Below are 22,083 nucleotides of genomic sequence, written 5' to 3' on the forward strand. Positions count from 1 at the left end.
GATAAATGGAGTAAGAAGATGTGGGATATGGGTACAACGAAATATTACTCAGCCATAAAAAAAGAATGAGATCTTGCCATCTGTGACACCATGGACAGAATTATAATGGATCATGTGAAGTGAAGTAAGTCAGATGGCGAAAGACAGATACCATATGGTTTCGTGTGGAATCTAAAAAAACAGACAAGCAGAAACAGACTCATAAACATAGAAAACGAATGTGATTGCCAGAGGGGAGGAGGGGTGGGAGAATTGGCAAAACAGTGAAGGAGAGTGGGGGGTACAGGCTTCCCGTTATTGGCTAAGTCACCAGGGTAAAAAGTACAGCATAGAGAACACGGTCAAGGGTATTATAGCAACACATGGTGACAGACAGTAGCTATGCGTGTGGGGAAGCACAGCACTATGCAGAGGGTTGTAGAATCACTGTTTCGTACACCTGAACCTAATGTAATATTGTGTCAACTATCCTTAAGTTTCTGTGCTTTCAAAATGCTCAGATTTTAGAAACAATTTTAAAAATAATGGCTTATATTCCAATTTTTTTCTTAGGATGTAGAATTCTCATTTTTTAGATGAACAAACACTATGTTTCTGATACAGAAGTCAAGGATGTGAAATCGTCGAATTCATAACATGAGGCTAATGACTTCTTTGTGTCATCTCTAAGACTTGAGGAGTACAAAAGCCTTGGAGATCTTTCTCATCGTGTGATTTCTATCACTGCCTTCCCACAATTTCGTTGTCTTTGCTTCTTTTGCTCTTTTTCTATCCTCCCTCCACCTTAATTAAACACATCGGAGAATGCAAGTTACACTTCCGTTATGGCTATGTTTGCCTTGTATGCCCCTTTTCATACAGACGCCTTTTCTGTACCCGGTGTGAGAAGACCGAGAATCCCGGAAAATTAAGCGTTCAAAAGCAGATGCACTCATAGAGAAAGCAGGATAGACGGCTCCAGGGGCTGAGGGGAAGGGGACATGGGGAGTGGCTCAATGGGTAGTTTCTGCTTGGGATGATGAACGGCTTCTTCAAAAGCACGGTGGTGGAGGCTGTACAATGTTGTGAATGTATTTAATGACACTGAATTGTGCACTTACAGATGGTTAGAACGGCAAATCTGTGGATGTGTGTTACCCTAGTTTAAAAACAGAAAGAGAGGAAAAAAGCAGGTGCAGCACACCATCTCTTCCAGACATCACCAATTTATTCAGAAAATTCAAATTTCAGTTTGGCAACGTATGTCCAGGGGCAGAGAGTTTGGGATAGTCATTTCGTTGGAAGCAATCACATTTTCTAGAGATAAACGTCCATGGGGTAGCATCTGAAGGAAAGAAAGCAAAACTTTTAAAACTAATTTAGTGCGTGGGGTGATAATCATAAATATTTGCAGTTAACAAAACAATCAGCTTACACAACTGAGGCATGAGAAATGCTTATGCTAGTAGTAACCCTTTATTCAGTTCAGTTCAACATACATTAAGCACCTAATTTGTTCAAGACACTGGGCTAGCTGCTGGGGCTGAGGTGGAAATACAAAAATCACCAAGACATAATCCCTGTCCTTAAGAAGTTTACAACAGCACATAGAACCATGAGTGCTACAGGTGAGGTACAAAATAACTGCTCTAAAGCCATGGAGGGAGGAGAGTTTGCCTCTCAGTAGAGATTAAAATCGGGACCCCCCTGAAATTTGGTGGTGTGGGTGAGGCAGGATACAGCATGCCAAGTAAAGAAAACTCTGGGGTCTAGGCAGGTCTCGGCAACAGCAAATGAACTAGCTCCCCTTTAGGTTTAAATGTGTCAAAAGGGAAGGGGTATTCGAAGGGAAGGGGCGTGTTTAGTTTAATCCTTCTCATCGACGTTAGCCTATTACAAGGAAGAGATCCACAGGAGTCAAGTCAATTAAGAAAGCAAAGTTTGAAGAGACAGGGACATGAACAGGAAACACCATTTTATAGTTTAGTGTAAACTCAACCCCGTGTATATACACCTCTAGTAGCTTAAGTAACATCATCAAATGGGGGGGAAAATCCATCAGGAGCACCGCAGTTCATCATGGCAGAACAGGGTGTCTCTTGTTAGACTCTACGACTAGCTTTGGTTCCTGCCAATGGAAGACGTCATGTTACACAAAAGTAGAAGTCCATATTTTACACGTGATATTAAAGTCCTCAAACGTTACCTCCTCAATTCAGCATAAATGATGACGAGAGAGAATCTGGGGACAGAGATGGAAGTCCCCGTAGGTAAACCGACCTAATAAGGACTTTGGCATGCTGTATTTCCTATTTAAAAAAATACAGGATGAGCACGTCCCTCCTGAATAACTTACTACGCATAGAACATACTCCAAGAGGAATTCTAACGCAACATACTACTAATCAAACATCACAGTTTCTGCTTTTGTGATTTACACAAATTACCTTAATTATAATACTTTAGGGAACATGTACAAACACAGTATGTAACGTTTTAATATTCTTCATCAGCTTTAACTTCTAAAAGTTTGGCTTGTATTATCTCAAAAAAAAAAAAACAACAACAACAACAAACTACTTATAAACCTCATTTTCCCACAGAATTAATTCACCATCCAACTTTAAAAATTTTTTTTAAAAAGAAACCAACAGTAAATTGGAATGCTAACACCTGCCAGGTTTTGATAAAATGAAAATAAACAACTCACATAAACAGCACTTCATAAAGCCAAAACCTTCTTTTGAAGTACAAAGTTCAATTCTTGTCCTCTTAGTAACTGCTAATCGGAAGCCCCCCCCCCCCATCCTCCCCACTTCAATCCAGGAACTGTTCTGGTTTAAGTCACGTGACACACAGTATTTTTTTTTTTTAGCATCAATAAATTATTGATATGGTACCACGAACAAATAGCTAATTTTTAGAAACCAAAGCAACTCAGAGGACTAGCAGAACAGATACAATAGCACACTGAAATGATTTAAAAGTCAAATAAAAACCAAAACGTACCTTACCCTGGTCTTGTATCGATTCAAATGAAAAAAACCAAAGGATGAAGTATCATTTCAGACCTATATACATCAAGATGCCAGTTCTTATAAAAACGCACTTCAGTTGTAAATGCTAGATTATGCAAAAATAATTTTATATCAATTGTATTTAACTTTAATGAATTTTCCCCAACTCTAATATTAAAAATGTTAAAAGAACTTAAATTTTAATGGCAAAAAGTTCCTATTTTCCCCATCTATTAAAAAAAGATTTTGTTTTCCCTTATTAACATACAATGCCCTATTGTTAAGGCACAACTTTTTTTTAGGATAAAAATGAAACCGTAGAATAGGTTTATTTTACACAACAGTTACAAGACAGACGTTTTGTAGGCATATACTGAAAATAATGCATCTTAAATTCAACCCGGATCAAAAACGCAAAATCGCCGTTTCTATCCAGGACCAGTCAACACCTAGCCAACGCAAACAGCTGCAGCTAGAATGATCCAAGCGGTTTCTATTTTTAACCTGCCAAAGATTGTCTCCAGAAGGCCATTTTCAAGGTGTTACCAAGGAGAGGCAAGCTGGATGTTTTCTTTTCTGGGGAACAGGGCGTAGTGGCACCCCAGCTCTCTACTGATGCTGGGCTATCAGAGAGAGTTCTCACCTTCCAAGCCCGAGTAAGATCCAGTTTCTGAGCATCTGAGACCAGGGCAGAGCTCCCCATCTCTGGGGGCAGATGTTTGCGGCCTCCCTCCCCTCCCCTCCCCTGGACGCTTGTTCTTCTTCCGGACTCTCTTCTTAGCCGCCGCCCTCCCCCACTTCTTCTGACCCAATTTGCACAATATTCCAAGGGCACACCCCGCAAACGGAATTTGCACAATTGTTGCTTCAACCACATCAACCAAAGCACTTCTCAGCTTCATCATACAGCCATAAATAATTCACTTGAATGCGGATTTAAAATCAAGAAAAACCACTAAAATTGGGGGAAAGAATTTTGCCCGGCAACTGAATACCGGACAGAAATGATCCGTCTCGTAGGCTCTCGGTAATCTCCGCTGAAATAGGGACAGAAGTGTGAAAACGAACAGGAAACGCAAGTTTTCTTAAGCAGGCCTATACACCTACTTCTCGTATTGACTGCATTTTCCTTCTGTGAAGAACGGATCTGAAGAAGTGCTCCGTATAGACAGAAGCACCGGATTAGCCTTGACAGGGCGGGTCTTTGTGGTTTTGAAGGTGATCTTCCCTTACTTTTTGAGACGTCTCTGAAAAGTAACAGTCAACCGGAACTCTGACAAGGCTTCGTCTCCCTGTTTGGGAACTGACCTAGCTCTCCGTTCTACCGGGAGATCTCAGCAGCCAACCTGGAGAAAAGTAGGTCTATGAGAGAATTCAGGGGTTGAGCGTTGGGGAAGAGTGCTGGTCAAGAAAGAGGGGCAGAGAGCGAAGAACATTAAGGGGCTGAGGGCATCGAGAACAAGGTAAAGACCAAGGGCAGAGGAAGGGGACGGCCGATAAGTTCTGAGGTTACTGGCGTCCGTTTTTACTAAATGTGATGGGTAAAACTCAAATTTTAAGGGAACACTGTGCTCTCAATGAGGGTAAAGATAAAGGAAAGAGAAGGCCAGGAGTCAGGGAGGTTCAGGGTCACTAAAAGTTAAACTCTAATTATTGTGCTACATTTTAGAAGTGATTTTATTTCTGTAATTCTGGGAGATATTACATGCCTTACTTATTCATGGTGTTTCACTGGTATGTTCTGGCACAATGTCTCACATAAATAAATATAAACACTGTTCTTTGTACTTCTATTAGTTCTGTAATGTAGACTGACTTTTGGAAACAAAAGCAAAATTTGAAAACGAACTCTCTATGAAAGCACCTAAAAACCATTAGTAATTAGCCTCTACCCAATAAATTATACAAATAATGCATTTAACTGCCAGCCAATATCTTAATTTTTGCACGCAAGCCCTTCGCAAGTCATTATCTACATGCAGATTAATGAAATTAAAAATAAAACCAAAGCAGTCATGCTTGCTAATATGAACTAGTTTCATTTCCATGAAGTTAGAAAGTTTCCGTCTATTGCTGAAAAAAACAAAAAAACAAAAACAACCAACAACTCCCAATCAGACGCCGGTTCCTAGTATGCCGGTCCTGTTTCCCCATATTTGACACCTTAGAATTAACTGCTTCTACCACGGACTCTGGAAATAATACAAGCCTCTGCCATCCCTCCTGAGAAAAAGTGTTCTCATTTCATTGCCAAGTGGGAAGGTGAGCTCTCCGATTTTCTGTTCTGAATCCCTAAGTCCTGTTTAAATACCAAGTGTCCCGACTACCAAAACGTTGCATGAATTTTCATCGAACAAAATCCTACCTATTGAGGCCCACTCCACTCCCAGACTGGTGACCAGCTGCTGGATATTGAGGAGAAACACGTGCATCCTACCGGATTCAAGTCCCTAATGAGGAAGTAAAGGGCTTTGGAGACCGTGTAAAACGCAGACCTAAAGTTGTATGCACATCCCACAAGATGAGGATGTCCATTCTTTGGTCAATTTTACCTCCAAGATAGGAAAATAAATGGAAAGCTATTTTAAAGAAAACAAAATAAGCCATCCCTCCCCCTTTATCAGAATGTTATAAAATATGAAGTCACATAAAATAACGGTATTTGTTTACATAAAGTTTCCAGATCTCACACTGAGAGAAATCCGGCATCCCCAGGAAAGACAGTTCACAGAGTAAGGGGCTAATTATAGTGACTCAGTGAAGACTCAACCGCCTTTCTTCCAACCAGATTCCACACACCGAATTTTAAAAAATTAATCAAAAAGTAACATTAACCATCATTATTTTAATCCGAATGGAAACTTCAAAGTATCTTAAAAGTTACTACCTTGAGAGTTTAGTTAGGTTAGGTGCATTTATTAACGGTAAAAGCAACCAGAAATCATTCTTGATAAGGAGAGAATCTCTACATTCAAACCTGGCAAATTGTTTAAAAAGTACTAAAACAAAGTTTTTTAAAATAACGAAAGCTAGCTTAAGCCATGTAATTGTCAAATAAGTCAATTAATAGAACCATTTATATTCTTATAGTGCATCATTTATCCCTAATGAGAAAATGTACCAAAATCCTAGTGCTAACCCTGAAACCTTAATCCAGACCTTATGAGTTAAAACTAAATGTTGGTCAGGAGGGAAAGGATGGAACCATGCACTGTCCACAGAGCAAACGAAAATCAATAGGAAGATGGCAGAAACGTTGAACCCAGGGGTACAAATACACTGTTCTGTATCAAAAGAAAACAGAACAAAACAAAACACACACACGGAAACTACAATTACAACTCAACCATCAAACAGCTATATTCTCGACTAGCTGGTGAACCTGTTATTAAAATTTCAAAGAATAAAAACAATTTCAGCTTTTTCTATTTTAATCCTTAAGAAATATTCAGCAACAGATAAATAGAGCATTTGTTGCATATTAACGAATGTGTGGCTGCTTGTGCTTTCTATCTGCATTAGGGGTAAAAACCCCCAATAACTTTATTTTCAATGAGATACAATTGTAAAGTAATTATTAAATCTACACAAAATCAATCCTTTCTTCAGCCCAATTCTATATGAAAGTACGAACAAACAGTGAAGGTTCGTGATGTTGTGTGAAAATGGTGACTCAGAACAATGTACTCAGCTGTAGATTTTAATTCACAAATATATATATACATATATATATATATATGCGCCTTGTGTATGACAACTGTACGAAAATCGTCTCAAAAATAAAGACAATACTTGAGACACGAAGCAACCCATTTTCCCTGATCTTCCATCCTATTACAGGGAAAATAAGTCTCTGATGCTTCATAAATACTTCGGAAAGTTCAGGATGGCCTTAACCATGCATAGTCTGCACCGATGCTTTGAAGCCCCCGGCGTTTCGGCGGACCGTTCAACTTGGGAAGAGCTGTGACCTGTAATCAGCTTTGCTTATTTATGTCCTGTCTTCTCTAGATCTGGCAGTTTTCTGACCAGGGCTTGGTGGTTCATTCTGATGCTGGCAAGGAGCCCTCCTTCAATGCCGTCGGACCCAGTGTAACTGATTTCTTCACCACTCAGGGTAGTCATATGCCCCCCAAGGGCTTTTAAGATGGCGTTGCCAGCACATATATCCCATTTTTTGATGTATGTCACATGGATATACAGATCAGCTTTTTCTTGACTCTTATCGGGTACATCCAAGAGTGCTAAGACTTTATAACCTAAAAGATGAACACAGAATGTAAGTTACTATTCCCAAGATTTAAAGAGAGTAGCTTCCTGTTTAAGAGTACATTGTTAAAAGTAACGGCACAGGACGTGAAGGAGTTCTCTTGACTGTGTTTGCAAGGGCTAAGTCTAAAATTATCTCAAAATAGTTTTGTTCTTTTTATTTTTATTTTTTCAAATAACAGCCAGACATTAAACCCAAATGAGCGGAAAATATACTGCAAAATAACTTACGAAGCTATTCTTAAGTGTAACCAAACACACGTCTATAATTTTTTAAATTTAAATCTACTTTGTGGTTGTTTTCTATGGAATGATACATACACTATGTCTCATTTCCTACGGAATACTACACTGAAGCTAAATCCATCTAAATACCCACGAGCGCTGGATTTGAAAGACCAAGCACTACAATCTGAAGCCCTTATTGTAATGAGGCAAAGTTTTTAAAAAAATAATATAATAAAACACACAGATGAAACCAGGTCCAGAATCTGGTTTATCCCATTCCCACCAGGTATTCTGAACCTTACCTTTCGTAACCAGCCTAACAGAGAGCTTATAAGAAAACAATGAAGTCATATTAAGTAAGGTACCTATATGTAATCACTAAATTAAAATTACTGGGCTTAAAAGTTAATCAGCATTACTTTTTCCTTTATTACTGTGGTGAAAAGGTCTTCAAACACACGTTTCTGACCACAACGCGTTACTCATTGGAGTTAAAACACTTCTGTCCTATTCGACGGCACTCAAAACAAGGGGAGGCAAACGGCCTGTGAGCCACATCCAGGCCACGTGCCGGTTTGGTAGAACCCTAAGGCCACGAATGGTTTTTTGTATTTTTAAAGGGTGCCAGAAACCCAGACATCCAAGAGGGTCCATATGTGGCTCGTAAAGCCTTAAACATTTACAGCTGGCCTTTCAGAGAGAGTAAGCCGACCCCGGATCAGTAACGCAGGCGATAAAACGGCAGACAACGTGCGACGAGCTGGGCGGCCACTAGACTCGGGCTCGCCCCGGACACGAAGGCTGAAGAGTTCAGAGGTGTCGAAAGTGACCCGCGGATCAGCCACTCTGGGGACCCTCATGATGACACCTGGCATCGTTCTGACACACGAAGTATCGGAATGTGCTGGATCTCCCCTCTCCTCGCTGACACTCCTGCAGCGAAGCTCCCAGCGCGATGACTTATGCCGCTGACGTGAAGATGCCGCCTCAGTGTTCGAGGAGCGGGAGTCACCGGGCTGAGACGTGCCGCTACCGTTGACACCGTGGCTCATACGAAGGCATGTGTGACTGAGATCCCACCCCAGACATTACCAAGTAGGAGACCAGGCCTGTCGGGAGAGCACACGCTCTATCCTCCCTTTTCTTCCTGAGCACAGGGCAAGCGAACCTTCCTCCTGACAGAAGCCCTGATCGTGCTGGGGACGCGGGGCACCGGCGCCACGAGGGGGGTAGGAACATACCGGCACCACCAGCTGGGATAATGGTGGTCTGGTTTCCAAAAGTCTGAAGAGCAACCTGCTTGACCATTCCCGAATGGGAGCGTGACACAACGATCCTCGGGGTCCTCTCGTTGTAGGAAGTGCGGGCTTTCACGTTGGACCCACCATCTACCATGGCCCAAGCTGAAAAGCAAATATAATACCCATTAACAGCACTGAAGCTTTTTGAAACTAAAACTCAATGTAAAGTGTTGACTGGAAAAATATCCTTTTACACAGAATTGCTTGTATTTTTTTTCCAAAACGGAAATATTTTTTTTCTGAGAACCAGAGTAGTATTTAGTATTTTTTTTACACTAATAGGCAAATATGAAGACCAAGTTAAAAAAGGCTGCGTAATCCTGCCCAACCAGAGACAGTGGCTACTAAAGACTTAACGACGCCCAGGTTCCAGAGCTCCTTGTGAGCTGCTGAGTGCTCACTGGGATTGCACCCCAATCTCCCTGTAGCTCGGCCAGCGTCTTCCCCTCCCCTACACAAATAACTCTTCAGGAAACATCCTGCTGCTCATCTCCACATCAGAAGTCTGGCTCCTGGGGAACCCCACCTGTGACCACCTAGGACATAAGCAGCAAAACTAGTCACCCTGGATAATTAACAACTTAAAACAGGTTTTGCTCCTATACTACCTCTATTTCTGATACGTTCGTAGTTTCAATTATTTGCATATCAGACCCATCTCCTAAGGGAGCTTTATAAACATAAGGCAGCTCAAGGGGGGAGTCAGGGTTACGTATCTGCTTTGTCAGAGAGCGTAAAAAAATGCTCTAGATTTCGAAATAGAACAGGAACTTATAAGAAAGTGAGGAGACCCTCGAGATGGCTTGAAATGTTTTTCTCGGCTTGCAAGTTTTCCTCAGTGACTACTAAGCTATACAAGAGAACGGACTTACTCAGAATCATCCCCATTAGCTTGGTGCTCTAGCAGTCACTCACCACGGGGAAAAACAGTCCGCCATGGCTACATGCTGTCCGGACGACAGCAGCTGCATTACCACTTACTCCCGGCTGCAGGAAAACATCAAAAAAGTGAGGGGAGTCGGGGTTTCTGAGTTCTCCGAAGATGATGGCAGGCTCTTGGACTCCTGTCACACTTCTCTCTAAAAACCACACACAGCAACAAGGAGGACAAATACGAACACCCTTCATCAACAGCTAAGGAATCAGTAGAAGATGGAGACTGGTCACAAACGCAAACTTCGGAGAAAGAAGAGAAGTGAACACTGAAGGTCAGCAGAATGAGTGCCGCGGCTGATCCCAGGGTGGGGACTGCGGCAGGAGCTCCGGACATGCCAAGGGGTTGGAGGACTCTCGGTGGTGGGAGAAGTCAGAGAACAGTGGCCGGGATTTCTCCCCAGAGGGAAAAGGTCCCAGCTGAGATGAGAACTCCTGAAAGCGGGCCTGAAATGTGGCAAGAGAGCGGCGGCAAGAGGAGGCCAGGAGAAGACACAGAGCCCAAGTGAAGTCCTGACGGCACACAACACCTATCGGGAAGTGTCTCCATGAGTGTCTCCACGAGAGACAAAGACGGGAGACTGCAAACAGAACTAAAGAAAAGGAGGAGTTGGAGATAAGGGCCCTCCTGAAATAAGAAAGCAGAAGGGTGGAAACAAAACAAGATGCCTGCTAACAAAGATAATGTCTTCCTCACCTTAACGAGAAGAAAGCTCCTGGGCTGAGAACCACCCAAGCACCTTCCCACAACTCCGCAACGGCCATGCGGCGGCCCAAACGGGAATGAGAAACGCGGACTACTGAAAGGTCCGCTGAAACCAGAAGAAAACACAATGAATGAAGGTCGAAACGTTCCGGGCTACTTGAAAATGCTCATAGATCACGCAGAATAAAACGGTAACACAATATTCTAGAGAAGAAAGAAAGAAAGAAAGAAAGAAAGAAAGAAAGAAAGAAAGAAAGAAAGAGAAGAAAGAAACAAGAAAAAAAACCCAAAAGAACACCATGGAACAAAGAAACAACAACTGAGGACAGGTAGAGAAGTAGGAACATAGTGAAATGAAATGGGCCCTCGCGTAACGCGGGGAAGAAATTGAAAACAACAACAACAACAACAACAGAAACACAAGATGGCTGAAGACTTAGCCCTAGATGGTGGGATATACGGAAGGGCAACAGCGTGGCCCAAAATCAGAGCAGGCAAGGAGGACGGCAAAGGATAAGCGAAAACGAGAAAACTGATTAAAGGGACCAGAGAGAAGGCGACACACAGACGTCAGCGGAAGAAGAGTCAATATATACATATTAGCAGGTCTCTGAAAAAGGGAACCAGGAGCCATGAGATAGAACCCGTTGTAAAATTACGGTCCAAAAGATCATGCCTGAAAGAAAAGAGGCCCGAAATGTCCACACGGAGAGACACACTCTGTAGACATCTGCCCAGAAAGCCAACTCTGTATCTGACATCTATCAGACTTCTATTATTAGACTTTCAAGATAAAGTTCCTTGGCACTCCAGGCAAAAATACCGAGCTCCTTACAAAGGAAAGAAAATCGGATTATCGGCTTCGCTGCCAACGGGATTCAACGTGCACCTGCACAGATATTAATCAGTTCAATATTTTCTACCAGTAACCAAGAGAAAAGAGTGCAGCGGGGGTAAGACAGTGTCCTACTAAAATTCATGCCTGCTAGGAACCTTTGGAATGTGACCTCATTTGGATACAGGGTCTTTGCAGGTGTAATTCAAGTCAAGGTCACACTGGATTAGAGTAGGCCCTAAATTCAATGACTGGTGTCCTTACAAAAACAGGACACACAAAACACAGACCGAGAGAATGGGAAGGAGGTGGCATGGAGTGATGGGTCTACAAACCAGGGCACCAAGGGATGTCTCACACCACCAGAAGCTGGAAGAGGCAAGGAAAGTCTTCAAGAGGGAGCACGGCACTGCTAACAACTTGGTATCAGACTTCTGGCCCCAAAACTGCGAGAAAATAAATTTCTGTTGTTGTAAGCCCTCAAGTTTATGGAAATTTGCTAGACCACCCAAAGATAGAGGGCTAAACCAAAGAGTTTGAAAGTAGCTGAGTCTTTCATGTATCAAGGCTACAGGAAGAGCTTTTAACACGTTAAGAACTCAGATAATAGGAAGGACAGCTATGTGCTAGCTCTTCTGAAGTAATCCATCAGAGGGTGAGCTTTAGCCAACTGAAGGAGGACTGAAGAACACTCAGCAAAAGCACTGTTGGTCAGCACTGAATAAATTTAACTGGGGATTTAAGAGGAAACCAAAGACAGGAATAAGGTTTCGGAAGAATCAAAGCATGTAAATGATTTGTGTGTAAGAATCAAAGTGTGTAAACCAATCACAGTTGATTGGTTAGAGTCAAAGGATACCATGTAAATCTAAAGAGCTGAAGAGCAGAAAGACACAGGTCGAAAAAGCTACGACTGACTAAAATGGGATGGTGGTCAAGGAGGCTAAAGGAAGCTCATTTCTTTGTTGCTCATAGGGGAGACCCAACGGACGATACCTAAGGACTACATAATGAATGGCATTTAAACAAAAAAGTTGTATACAAAGGTATTTTAATAAAGAGTAGGCAACAAAAAGAACAAATTTAACTTAAAAATAATAACTGTAGGTTGAATCACACTGAATACATAAAAATCCATGAGATGTCAAGGATATTAAAAAAATAAAGGAAAAATCCTGCTCTTCCTGGAAAAAATAACATCTGTTTCCGCTGGAGGTCGTTTTTACCCAAAGTCCTTACTCAGAAATTGGTAAAGAAAAAAAAGTTAACTATGTATTTTGTCTTTCTAGTAGGAACTACATTTCAGGATCAACAATTCCAGTTGATGAAATTGCTCTACACACAAATTTTAGTTTTGAAAACAGTTTTTTTGAAAAAACACACAGAATTAGAAAATTCCATTTTACATCTTTAACAGGTCTTTTTTTAAAAAATGTTTATTTATATTTGAGAGAGACAGACAGAGGTGTGAGCAGGGGAGGGGCAGAGAGAGAGAGAGAGAGAGAGAGAGAATCTGAAGCAGGCTCTGAGCTGTCAGCACAGAGCCTGACATGGGGCTCGAACTCATGAGCTGTGACATCATGACCTGAGCCGAAGCTGGACATTTAACCAACTGAGCCACCCAGGTGGCCCACAGCTTTAATAGATCTTAAAACTATTTTGTGAAAGGCTTAATGGAATCCTGATCTCAAACGGTGCCAAAGTATTTCTCCAGACTACCTGCTTGTAGCCAGAGAATAAAAATAATTTATAGCAGATCTAGTCATGACCACTTTAAACATCTTAGCATCACTAGTAATGAGACGAGATAGGATACGTCATGTAAAATGATGCAGCAGGAAGTACATGATGAGTATCTACAACGTATTGACAAAAATGCTAACCTTAAGCCAGTCAAGGCTTCGGATCTAATTTGCACTTTAGAAGAAAAAGAATATGAAAAATAAACAAGTTAAAGGACACCCCGAGCAAATAATCAGAGAAATCCAAAGAGCAGGACATTATGTAACAAGTAACTTGATCTCAACAAGTAATGTCACAGGGAAGAACAGGACTAGAGGTTGTTCTAGATTAAGAGAACTTAACAGAGCAACAAAAAAAATGCATGTCATAAGACTGGATCTTGGTTTGAAGTAACCAGTTGTGAAATCCACTTTAGTAACAATTGAGGGAAGGGGTGCCTTGGTGGCTCAGTTGGTTAAGCATCCGACTCTTGTTTTCAGCCCAGGTCATGATCTCACAGTCTGGTGAGTTCGAGCCCCGAAGAGGGCTCCGTGCTGACAGTGTGGACCTTGTTTGGGATTCTCTCTCTCTCTCTCTCTCTCTCTCCACCTCCCTTACTCATGCACACACTCTTACTCTCTCTCTCTCAAAATAAATAAAATGAAATGAAATGAAATGAAAGGAGATGAAATAAAAGAAAAGAAAAGAAAAGAAAAGAAAAGAAAAGAAAAGAAAAGAAAAGAAAAGAAAAGAAAAGAAACAACCAGGGAAAACAGGAGTATTGGATCAATTTTAATGTTATATTAACAGAACTGTTATGTAGAAACATGTCCTTTTTAGAGATGCACAGTGAAGTATATAGGGATAAACTGTCATGATCCTTGTAATTTTCTTTAAAGCACATGAAAAAAAAAAAAGGAAGCAAACATAAAAATGTTCAACTGTTAAATCCAGAGGAAAGAGCATGTGGAAATTCAGTACAATTTATGTTTGTTTGAAATTATTCATAAAAGTTAAAAAACAAGAAAGAAGAAAAAACAAAAAAATTCTCTAAATTCTTTTTAGAAATGATCAAAAACCATGGTTCTACTAAGAAGTGAATTTACAGTGCTACATCTCTAGAGGTCAGTATTGTCTAAGAGAATAAAGACAGTATCTCTTGTTGAAGAGTATCAGAACAATTTAGGTAAGAATTACTAATTTAATATTTTAAAAGTATACTTCATGTTACATAATCTCTATACATTCTCTTATAACACTTACACAGACAAATTATTTCAAGCACTTTAAAAATTCAGTAGGTTCTTAAATAAATGATTGTTGGTGAAGAGGTACTCATGAAAAGGTAAAATAGCAGCTAAAAGAATGGACTCATTCTATCTGTAAGATATGGTAAAAAATAAAAGAGAAAAGAAAAAAGAAAGAAAGAAAGAAAGAAAGAAAGAAAGAAAGAAAGAAAGAAAGAAAGAAAGGAAGCAAGCCCAGTGGGAGATAAAAAGTGGTTGGTACTTTGCTAACACAGACCTCAGACATTGTAACTTCTTCCTAACAGCTACAAATTTCCCCTGCGTGGATACACTACACTTACACATTTATACGTTACTCTGTTAAAATACTATGCAAGTATCTGTTGCTTCTAAGAATTTCAAAGGCAATGAATTACTTCTAGCTAAGTATGATAAGGATTTGGATCAGTTTGGCTCTGACTACTGCCAATAACAATACTATCTAGCTCCCATTAGAGTCAAGTGTAGCTAAATTCTGGTAAACATTTAATACTTGACAGTTGGTACTCTGCCAACATCAATACACAGGCTGGATCTGAAAATAACAGTCCAAAAAGAGGACACAAGCCAAACAAAGCTTCAATCCAGGAATAGCAGGTCAACCCGCACCTAATTAAGGACATATCGATTCTTCTGGAATGTCCGCTCACTAGCAAGCACCGTGTGTTCCAGCATACAGGGCAAGTCGGCTGCCTCACAGAAGAACAGGGCAGTTTATCATAACTTACAGGAACATTTTTGGAACACAACTTGTTCCTAAGTTAGAAACTTCTGGCTTTTTTATTTTAAAGGAGGTAAGACTATAGGGGGAGAGGATACATGTTCTTACAGAATATTTTTTTTTCATGGGCATTTTATTATTCTTATTCTCCCCTACCCCTAGAATGAACAGATGTGGAAATCAGGGCTCCAAGAATGTGAATCTATTTGCCTATCCTGTGTCAACTTTCTCTGCGTTTCCTGTATTACGATTCTTACTCTCTTTGGAGCAGCAGGCTGTCTGCAGCTAAGGGTGCCATGTGACCTCTGGCCAACGAGATGAAGAAGCAGGGGGCTTCAGGCTACTCTTTCCTAACACAGACTATTTGGGAAGAGATCTTTCGTCCGTCTTCTTTCCTCTTTCTCCCAGCCTGGAACAGAGCCATTGTAACTAGAAGCACCCATCTCCGTGAGGCTACAAACAAAGAGCCACCTTCTAAGAAAAGAAGCAAGAAGTCTGGTGCCTAAGAGGATCATAAAGCCACTGAAGCACCCTGCCCTTTGGCCATCTCACTACGTGAGGAAAATAAAACCTTTACTTGTTTACCTACTGTAATCAGATTTATTTTGTATGCAGCTAAATGCAACCCTAACTGATACAGACAGGCAATGAGGAACACTGTCAAAGGAGGAGTCTACTATACTTCAATTAAAAAAAAAAAAAAGTAAAAGAAAAAAACTGAGACAGGACTTCAAAGACTTAAGCCTTGTACATCGCCTTTATATGTTTGTTTTCTCTTTTTTAAATTGGAAGTCACCGTAATTCATCTTTTATACGCTTTCCAGGGGTATTTTGAATTTGGAATGAAGGTCAATACATTTCATAAACTTTGAAAATACTAAACAAATATCAGATATTAATAAGGAGTAGTTAGCTTTTGCTGTAACACTTTGAACTATGTGGCTTTCATAAGAGCTGCTCAGCGTCTTTTCTCATCTATAAAAAATGGCAATAACAACACTTTGCTTTGTCACAGAGTTATCACAAGCTTCAAATGAGAGAACTTGGGTGTATTTCAAATGGTTAAACACTATCCAAATGTTAGGAATCGTGGAGTTGTGAAAACGGCGTGATGTACTGATTTGCGTAATATTTGTCAGGTTGACTGCTCCGCCTTGAGGAACATATCAAGGAACATATCTGAGTTCCATTTTCTCATCCGTAAGTGGGAGTTATCAGTAGTAAGTGTATCCTTCCCTCATGAGTTACACTAAACGTAGCAATACTGCTAAGTTGAGTTATGCTCCAATATCCACTCGCCCTACTTTCCCCGAAGTGACAGAATCCCTGAACTGGATGCTTGGATGCCCACCAAAAATAAAGACTACATTTCTTAGCCTCCCCTGCAGCTGGTTTCAGCCACATTTTGGTCAGTGGGACGTGAGCTGAAGCGATGTGTGCAACTTATAGGTCAAACCCTGAGTGGACAGTGTCCTCCACGTCTCCCTTCTGGATCCTCTGCACTGGTGGAATGTGAAAGAAGCAGGGGGCCATCCTCAGTCATGCAGAAGCGGGCAGCAAAACCGAGCACAGCAAAAACAGCAAACGAGAGCGGCCTGCATGCCCGTCCGCCTGCATGCACGCTGTCAGAGAGGGGAGAAATCGACTACTTTGTTGAACCTCTGGCATTTTGGTGCATTTTGTTACAGAAGCCTAAATTAGCGGCCCAACCCGTATCCTAACTTACTCGGTAAGGATTAAAGGAAGTATGTGAAAGCAATCCACAAACCATAAGGCAGTTATATAATTTATTTTAAGGCACCCTGTCGGCAGTAATGGCCTCAATCTTTTGTAGCTCATCAAACTGTCAACTGTAAAAACTATCTGAATTATGAAAAGAAGATAAAAAGTCAAACACCACAAAGCAGATGTGGTCTTGAAACGCAGAGCCAGCACTCAAGTATATGTTCAGCCTATCTCAGAGCAGCTGGAATTTGGGACGCAAGGTTATTCTGCAAAGCAAATAAATATTAAGAGTCATCAAAAATTAACCTTGTCTCCGTTTCTGTCCACTTGAGAGCCAGCTTTTTTTTTAATTTTTTTTTTTAACGTTTATTTATTGTTGAAACAAGAACAGACAGAGCATGAACGGGGGAGGGTCAGAGAGAGAGGGAGACACAGAATCGGAAACAGGCTCCAGGCTCTGAGCTGTCGGCACAGAGCCCGACGCGGGGCTCGAACCCACGGACCGTGAGATCGTGACCTGAGCCGAAGCCGGCCGCTCAACCGACGGAGCCACCCAGGCGCCCCAAGAGAGAGCCAGCTTCTTTTTTTTTTTTTTTAATTTTTTTTTTCAATGTTTTATTTTATTTTTGGGACAGAGAGAGACAGAGCATGAACGGGGGAGGGTCAGAGAGAGAGGGAGACACAGAATCGGAAACAGGCTCCAGGCTCTGAGCTGTCGGCACAGAGCCCGACGCGGGGCTCGAACTCACAGACCGTGAGATCGTGACCTGAGCCGAAGCCGGCCGCTCAACCGACGGAGCCACCCAGGCGCCCCAAGAGAGAGCCAGCTTCTTCAGGCAGTGGCAGCCACACCACCGACATGCAGCGGAGAAGGCCAGAGTAAGCGCCAGTGCCGTATGGGCTGTCGCCACACATCACCACAAACAGGGCGGCTTACGAGGAAAGAAACGTATTTTCTCACAGGCCGAAGGGCTCAATGGTCAAAATCAAGATACTGGTAGGGTTGAATCCTTCTGGAAACTCTACGGGAGGATTCATTTCATGCCTCTCTCCTAGCTTCCACCATCTCTGTGCCTTCGCCATCCCATCCTCTTATCCCGTGTGTCTCTGTAACCTCAGTTTCTTATAAGGACACTCTCACTGATTTAAGGACCTACCCTAATCCAGGAGGACCTCATCCCGGTACCTTAATTACACCCGTAAAGACCTGACTTCCAAATAAGGTAGATTCTAAAATTCTGATGTCATGGGTTTATGTTCCCCAAAAGGTATGTTCAAGCCCTAACCCCCAGCATAGCAGAATCTGACCTTATTGGAAATGGGGTTACTGTGGATGTAATCAGCTAAGATGAGGTCATGACCGGGGAGGTGGACTCTTAATCCAACATGGTGTCTTTGTAAGAAGAGAAGCCACACAGAGCCACGGATACACAGGCAGAATACCGTGAAAAGATGAAGGCAGAGACTGCAGTGATGTGTTCAGAAGCCAAGGAACACCATGGACTGTTGTCAAACTAGTAGAAACTAAGAGAAAAACATGGAAGAATTCTCCCTTACAGGTTTCAGAAAGAGCATTTCTCTGCCAAAACACTGATTTTAAACTTCCAAGCCTCCAAAAACTGTGTTGGACTATATATCTGTTGTTCAAAGACAGTTTGTGGGTTTTTTGTGTTTTTGTTTTTATGGCAACCACAAAAAACACACACAGGAGTGAAAATGAATTGGAAAGGGGCCTTATTCGACCCACTACACTTGGTCAATGCTGGCGCTGGCAAAATGGATACTGTCACCATCAGGAACCTCATCAGAGTGGAGCCAAAAGGACTCTTGATGGGAACTACCGATTCAAAGTATGAGGAGTCCCTTCAGACTGTCAAGGATACCGCTGACACCACTAACTGTCACCCTCAACTTGTACATCATGACAACTCATGGTGTCTTTCTGCACTTGTAACTACAGTCCACGCTATCACTGCTATTCCTAAGACCGTGGCTAGTCTCTCTAGCGAACCACAGCATAATGGCTGTGTCCATTATGTGCCACAGTCCACTGGCACTTGCAAGGCCTTGGGCGAGGTCATCCCAAGCTGCACGGAAAGCTCTTTGGCACGGTCCTCCACACTCTCAACTCCCAATGTGACCATCACAGATCTGATCTGCCTTCTGCACAAAGCTAACAGACATGACCACATCAAGACAGTGGGAGAGCCAAGGGTCCAATGGAGCTCTGAATGGTGTCCAGGGCTACACGAGGATTAGCCTGATTAGTAAGACTGTCCCCATGACACCATCCATTTTTGATGCTGAGGTTGCCAGGTTGCCATTGCCCTTAACCACCACAGTTTCCTGACATGACAACAGATTTGGCTAAGGCCACTGGATGATAGATCTCAGAACCCACGTGGAATCCAATGTATATGAGCCCTGGACCTTAGCCCCAGCCACAGCACAAGAGAAACAGACAGGAACACAGCGTGTGCCCAACTGGATTCCTCAACACTCTCCATCTCTCATGGTCATTCACGGTTTCTGTCCTCTAAAGAGAGTTTAGAAAGCTCTGCCTCATTACGTGTTATCGTTACCAACACCAAATCCCCACTGTATCCAATGAAAGGGTGAGGTATGGTGGGACTGACCTCGGTAATTACTGAGCTACAGCTGCGATTCTGGTAAGACAGTAAGTACTATAGACACATGATTTAGTAACGTTAACTCTTGAGAGGTCTAGTGTAACTCTTACCTGTGTATTCAGAAAATGGCTTATGTATTACTCCTAGCACAGGTTTACCATTCACAGCCACACACACCATAGTAGTGACATACTTTCGAAGATCCTCTAGGAGAAAAAAAAAAACACAGAAAACAAAAAAACCCAATAACATACGTTATTATTAAAGTAAGTAATTTTAAACTTTAGTTTTAAATTTGAAAATCAAGTTAAATACTTAGAATAGTTCCTGCACAAGAGAGGCGCTCACATTTATTATCACTATTATATAATCAGGCCAATCTCAGCTTAGGAAACATTTTTATTAAAAAATCCCTCAATATTCTGTATTTCTACTACCTACTTCCGCAAAATATTTTCTAATTTCAGTTGCTATTAGACACCTAGTGTCTTCCTCCTGTTCTCCAAATAGTTACCTACTGGGTGTCTATTATGGGTCAATCAAGGTCAGTGCTCAAGGACTAGAACACAAAGATGAAAAAGTAGAAGGCCCCACATTCAAAGAACTTATCATCTAGAAGGAGGGCACATAGATAAGCAATTACCTTTACTATATACACCAACAGAGCAGAGAAAAAGCAAGCATTGGATATCTCAGTGTAAGAAACAAGGCAAGAGAGAGGATCCACAGAAATGAAATCTGAGCTAGGCCTAGGTAACAATACAAACCAACAAAAATGAAAATGCGGTGGGGGCAGTAATTCTCCATGTTGCTACTTACTTACCCCTGGATGCCTACGACTTACTACGCTGAATTCTAAAGATAAATGTATATGCAATAAACCCTCAATTCCTCAAATCACGAGTAAATATTATATTCTGGCTACATAAATAAATACCTGAATTCTAAATTCTAAAGATAAATGTATATGCAATAAACCCTCAATTCCTCAAATCACGAGTAAATATTATATTCTGGCTACATAAATAAATACCTGAATAATGTACACCTCAATATATAATAACTCAGTATGTAAACAAACACCTCAAGAAACAGGTGTCCAACAGGAACCATTTTGTTGCTGCGACTGATAAAAATGTCCTTTCACTGAAGGATCAGTGAGTGATAGAGTGAATCACGACCACCAACGGGAGTATGCCATAATATAGTGGTTTTGGGGGGAGAAAAAGGTTGAGAATACCTGGGTCCATCCAAAGGTTTCACACCACACTGCATGAATCCAGCTCTCTGTCTTAAAACCCAATTGGAAAGGCTTGTGCCAAATTGGTAAAGTATTTACCCACCATGTATATACCACCCATCTTTGTTCTGATTCTCCAATATACAATGACAATCTGAAGTCTGAAGCGAATTTTCATGTGAAGTCACCTGTATATTCCTGTGTAGCATCCAGTGGATCGATCCAGACAGTAACGCTTTCTGCTGGTACCTCCTTGGGGGTGGCGATTTCCTTCAGGATGTCCTCAGGAATCTTACGGTCCCATATGATAACCTCCTGATCAGCTGCATCTACATGTTCCTCAGTATTTATCTGCACCAAAAATAGATGACAGTTAAAACATTTAAAAAGAAGAAATACCCCCTCAGAAAACATGAGAGAAACTTTTCAGACCGAATCGCATCCACTGGAAGTCGGTAAATCCGTATGTTTATTTTGAAGCATTTCGTTACAAAACGGAAAAATATAAAAAATTCCAGCAACATCCTGCCTTCAAGTACTATTTATTTAACTTAATATTCAAGTTTAGTTTATTGCCTCAGAGAATCCAAATATAGAGAAATATAGAGAGATTAATCATCAAAGAAACAAGCTATTTAAAGCTTAATGATATTCATAAAAAACAACAGATCTAAAGTGTGAAAACAGATCGGCAATATTATGGAACACTGAACTGAACGCGGTAACTATAAGGAGGAGAAAAGTGACAATGGACTTGAAAGAAATATGCTTTAGAACAGATAATTCATGAATGCTAAGAGTCACAATGTCCTAGAAAAGTAATCATCTAAAATATAGCTTTGATCAATAGAAAAAAGAAAACTGGAGATAATGAAAACAGATAATAAGCTAGCATATTATAAAATATAAACAAGGCTGAAATGAGTAACCCAGACAGACAAAAAAGAGCCTTCTCTTCACTATACCAAAGGTAAGTCACAGGATAAAATGCTAAAGTCAAATTTTCTGTTTTTATTTACTAGAACACAAAATTAAAACATAAAATAAATCTGACTTATATAAAAACGTAAAGGTATAGGGGAGTAGAGAACCACTGCTTTCAACAGTAAGCTTCTTAATGAATACTTAAAACATACCCTGCTTTGTAAAACAATGATTTAAATTAACGTATTACAGGGCCGCCTGGATGGCTCCGTTGGTTAAACGTCCGACTTTGGCTCAGGCCATTATCTCGAGGTTGGTGAGTTCAAGCTCTGCATCGGGCTCTGTGCCCACAGCTCAGAGCCTGCAGCCTGCTTTGGATTCTGTGTCTCCCTCTCTCTCTGCCCTTCCCCTGCTCACGCTCTGTCTCTCTTTCTCTCTCAAAAATAAACAAATGCTTAAAAAATTAAAATTAATATGTTACATTTATATTTACTTTTGTAAATAACGACACACCTAAATGAGGCAACCTGAAGAACTGACTGCATTTTAAGAATTGGGTTAATAACA

The 22,083-nt window shown here is 41.2% G+C and overlaps 1 protein-coding gene across 7 annotated transcripts in view; it reads right to left on the minus strand.

Annotated features, from left to right (window-relative positions):
• Positions 1-1,189: 1,189 nt before the first annotated feature.
• The window catches only part of BPNT2 (3'(2'), 5'-bisphosphate nucleotidase 2), a 36,720-nt gene continuing 15,826 nt past the window's right edge, over positions 1,190-22,083 (minus strand). The window contains exons 2-7 of one of the 7 annotated variants that reach the window (XR_006592810.1): positions 20,781-20,943; positions 19,463-19,558; positions 8,735-8,896; positions 3,640-7,255; positions 2,989-3,050; positions 1,190-1,324 (exon numbers count right to left, since the gene is read on the minus strand). Coding sequence is in view for 2 of the 7 variants with exons in the window: in XM_006943232.4 (XP_006943294.2) it covers positions 6,984-7,255; positions 8,735-8,896; positions 19,463-19,558; positions 20,781-20,943 (693 nt within the window). In the remaining 5 variants the exon portion in view is untranslated. Of the gene's footprint in view, positions 7,256-8,734; positions 8,897-19,462; positions 19,559-20,780; positions 20,944-22,083 lie in introns of all 7 variants that reach the window. The other 6 variants (XR_006592811.1, XR_006592808.1, XR_006592809.1 and 3 more) reach the window with 6 other exon arrangements.

This window comes from Felis catus, chromosome F2 (assembly GCF_018350175.1).
Source record: "Felis catus isolate Fca126 chromosome F2, F.catus_Fca126_mat1.0, whole genome shotgun sequence".
In the NCBI taxonomy this organism is placed as follows: Eukaryota; Metazoa; Chordata; class Mammalia; order Carnivora; family Felidae; genus Felis; species Felis catus.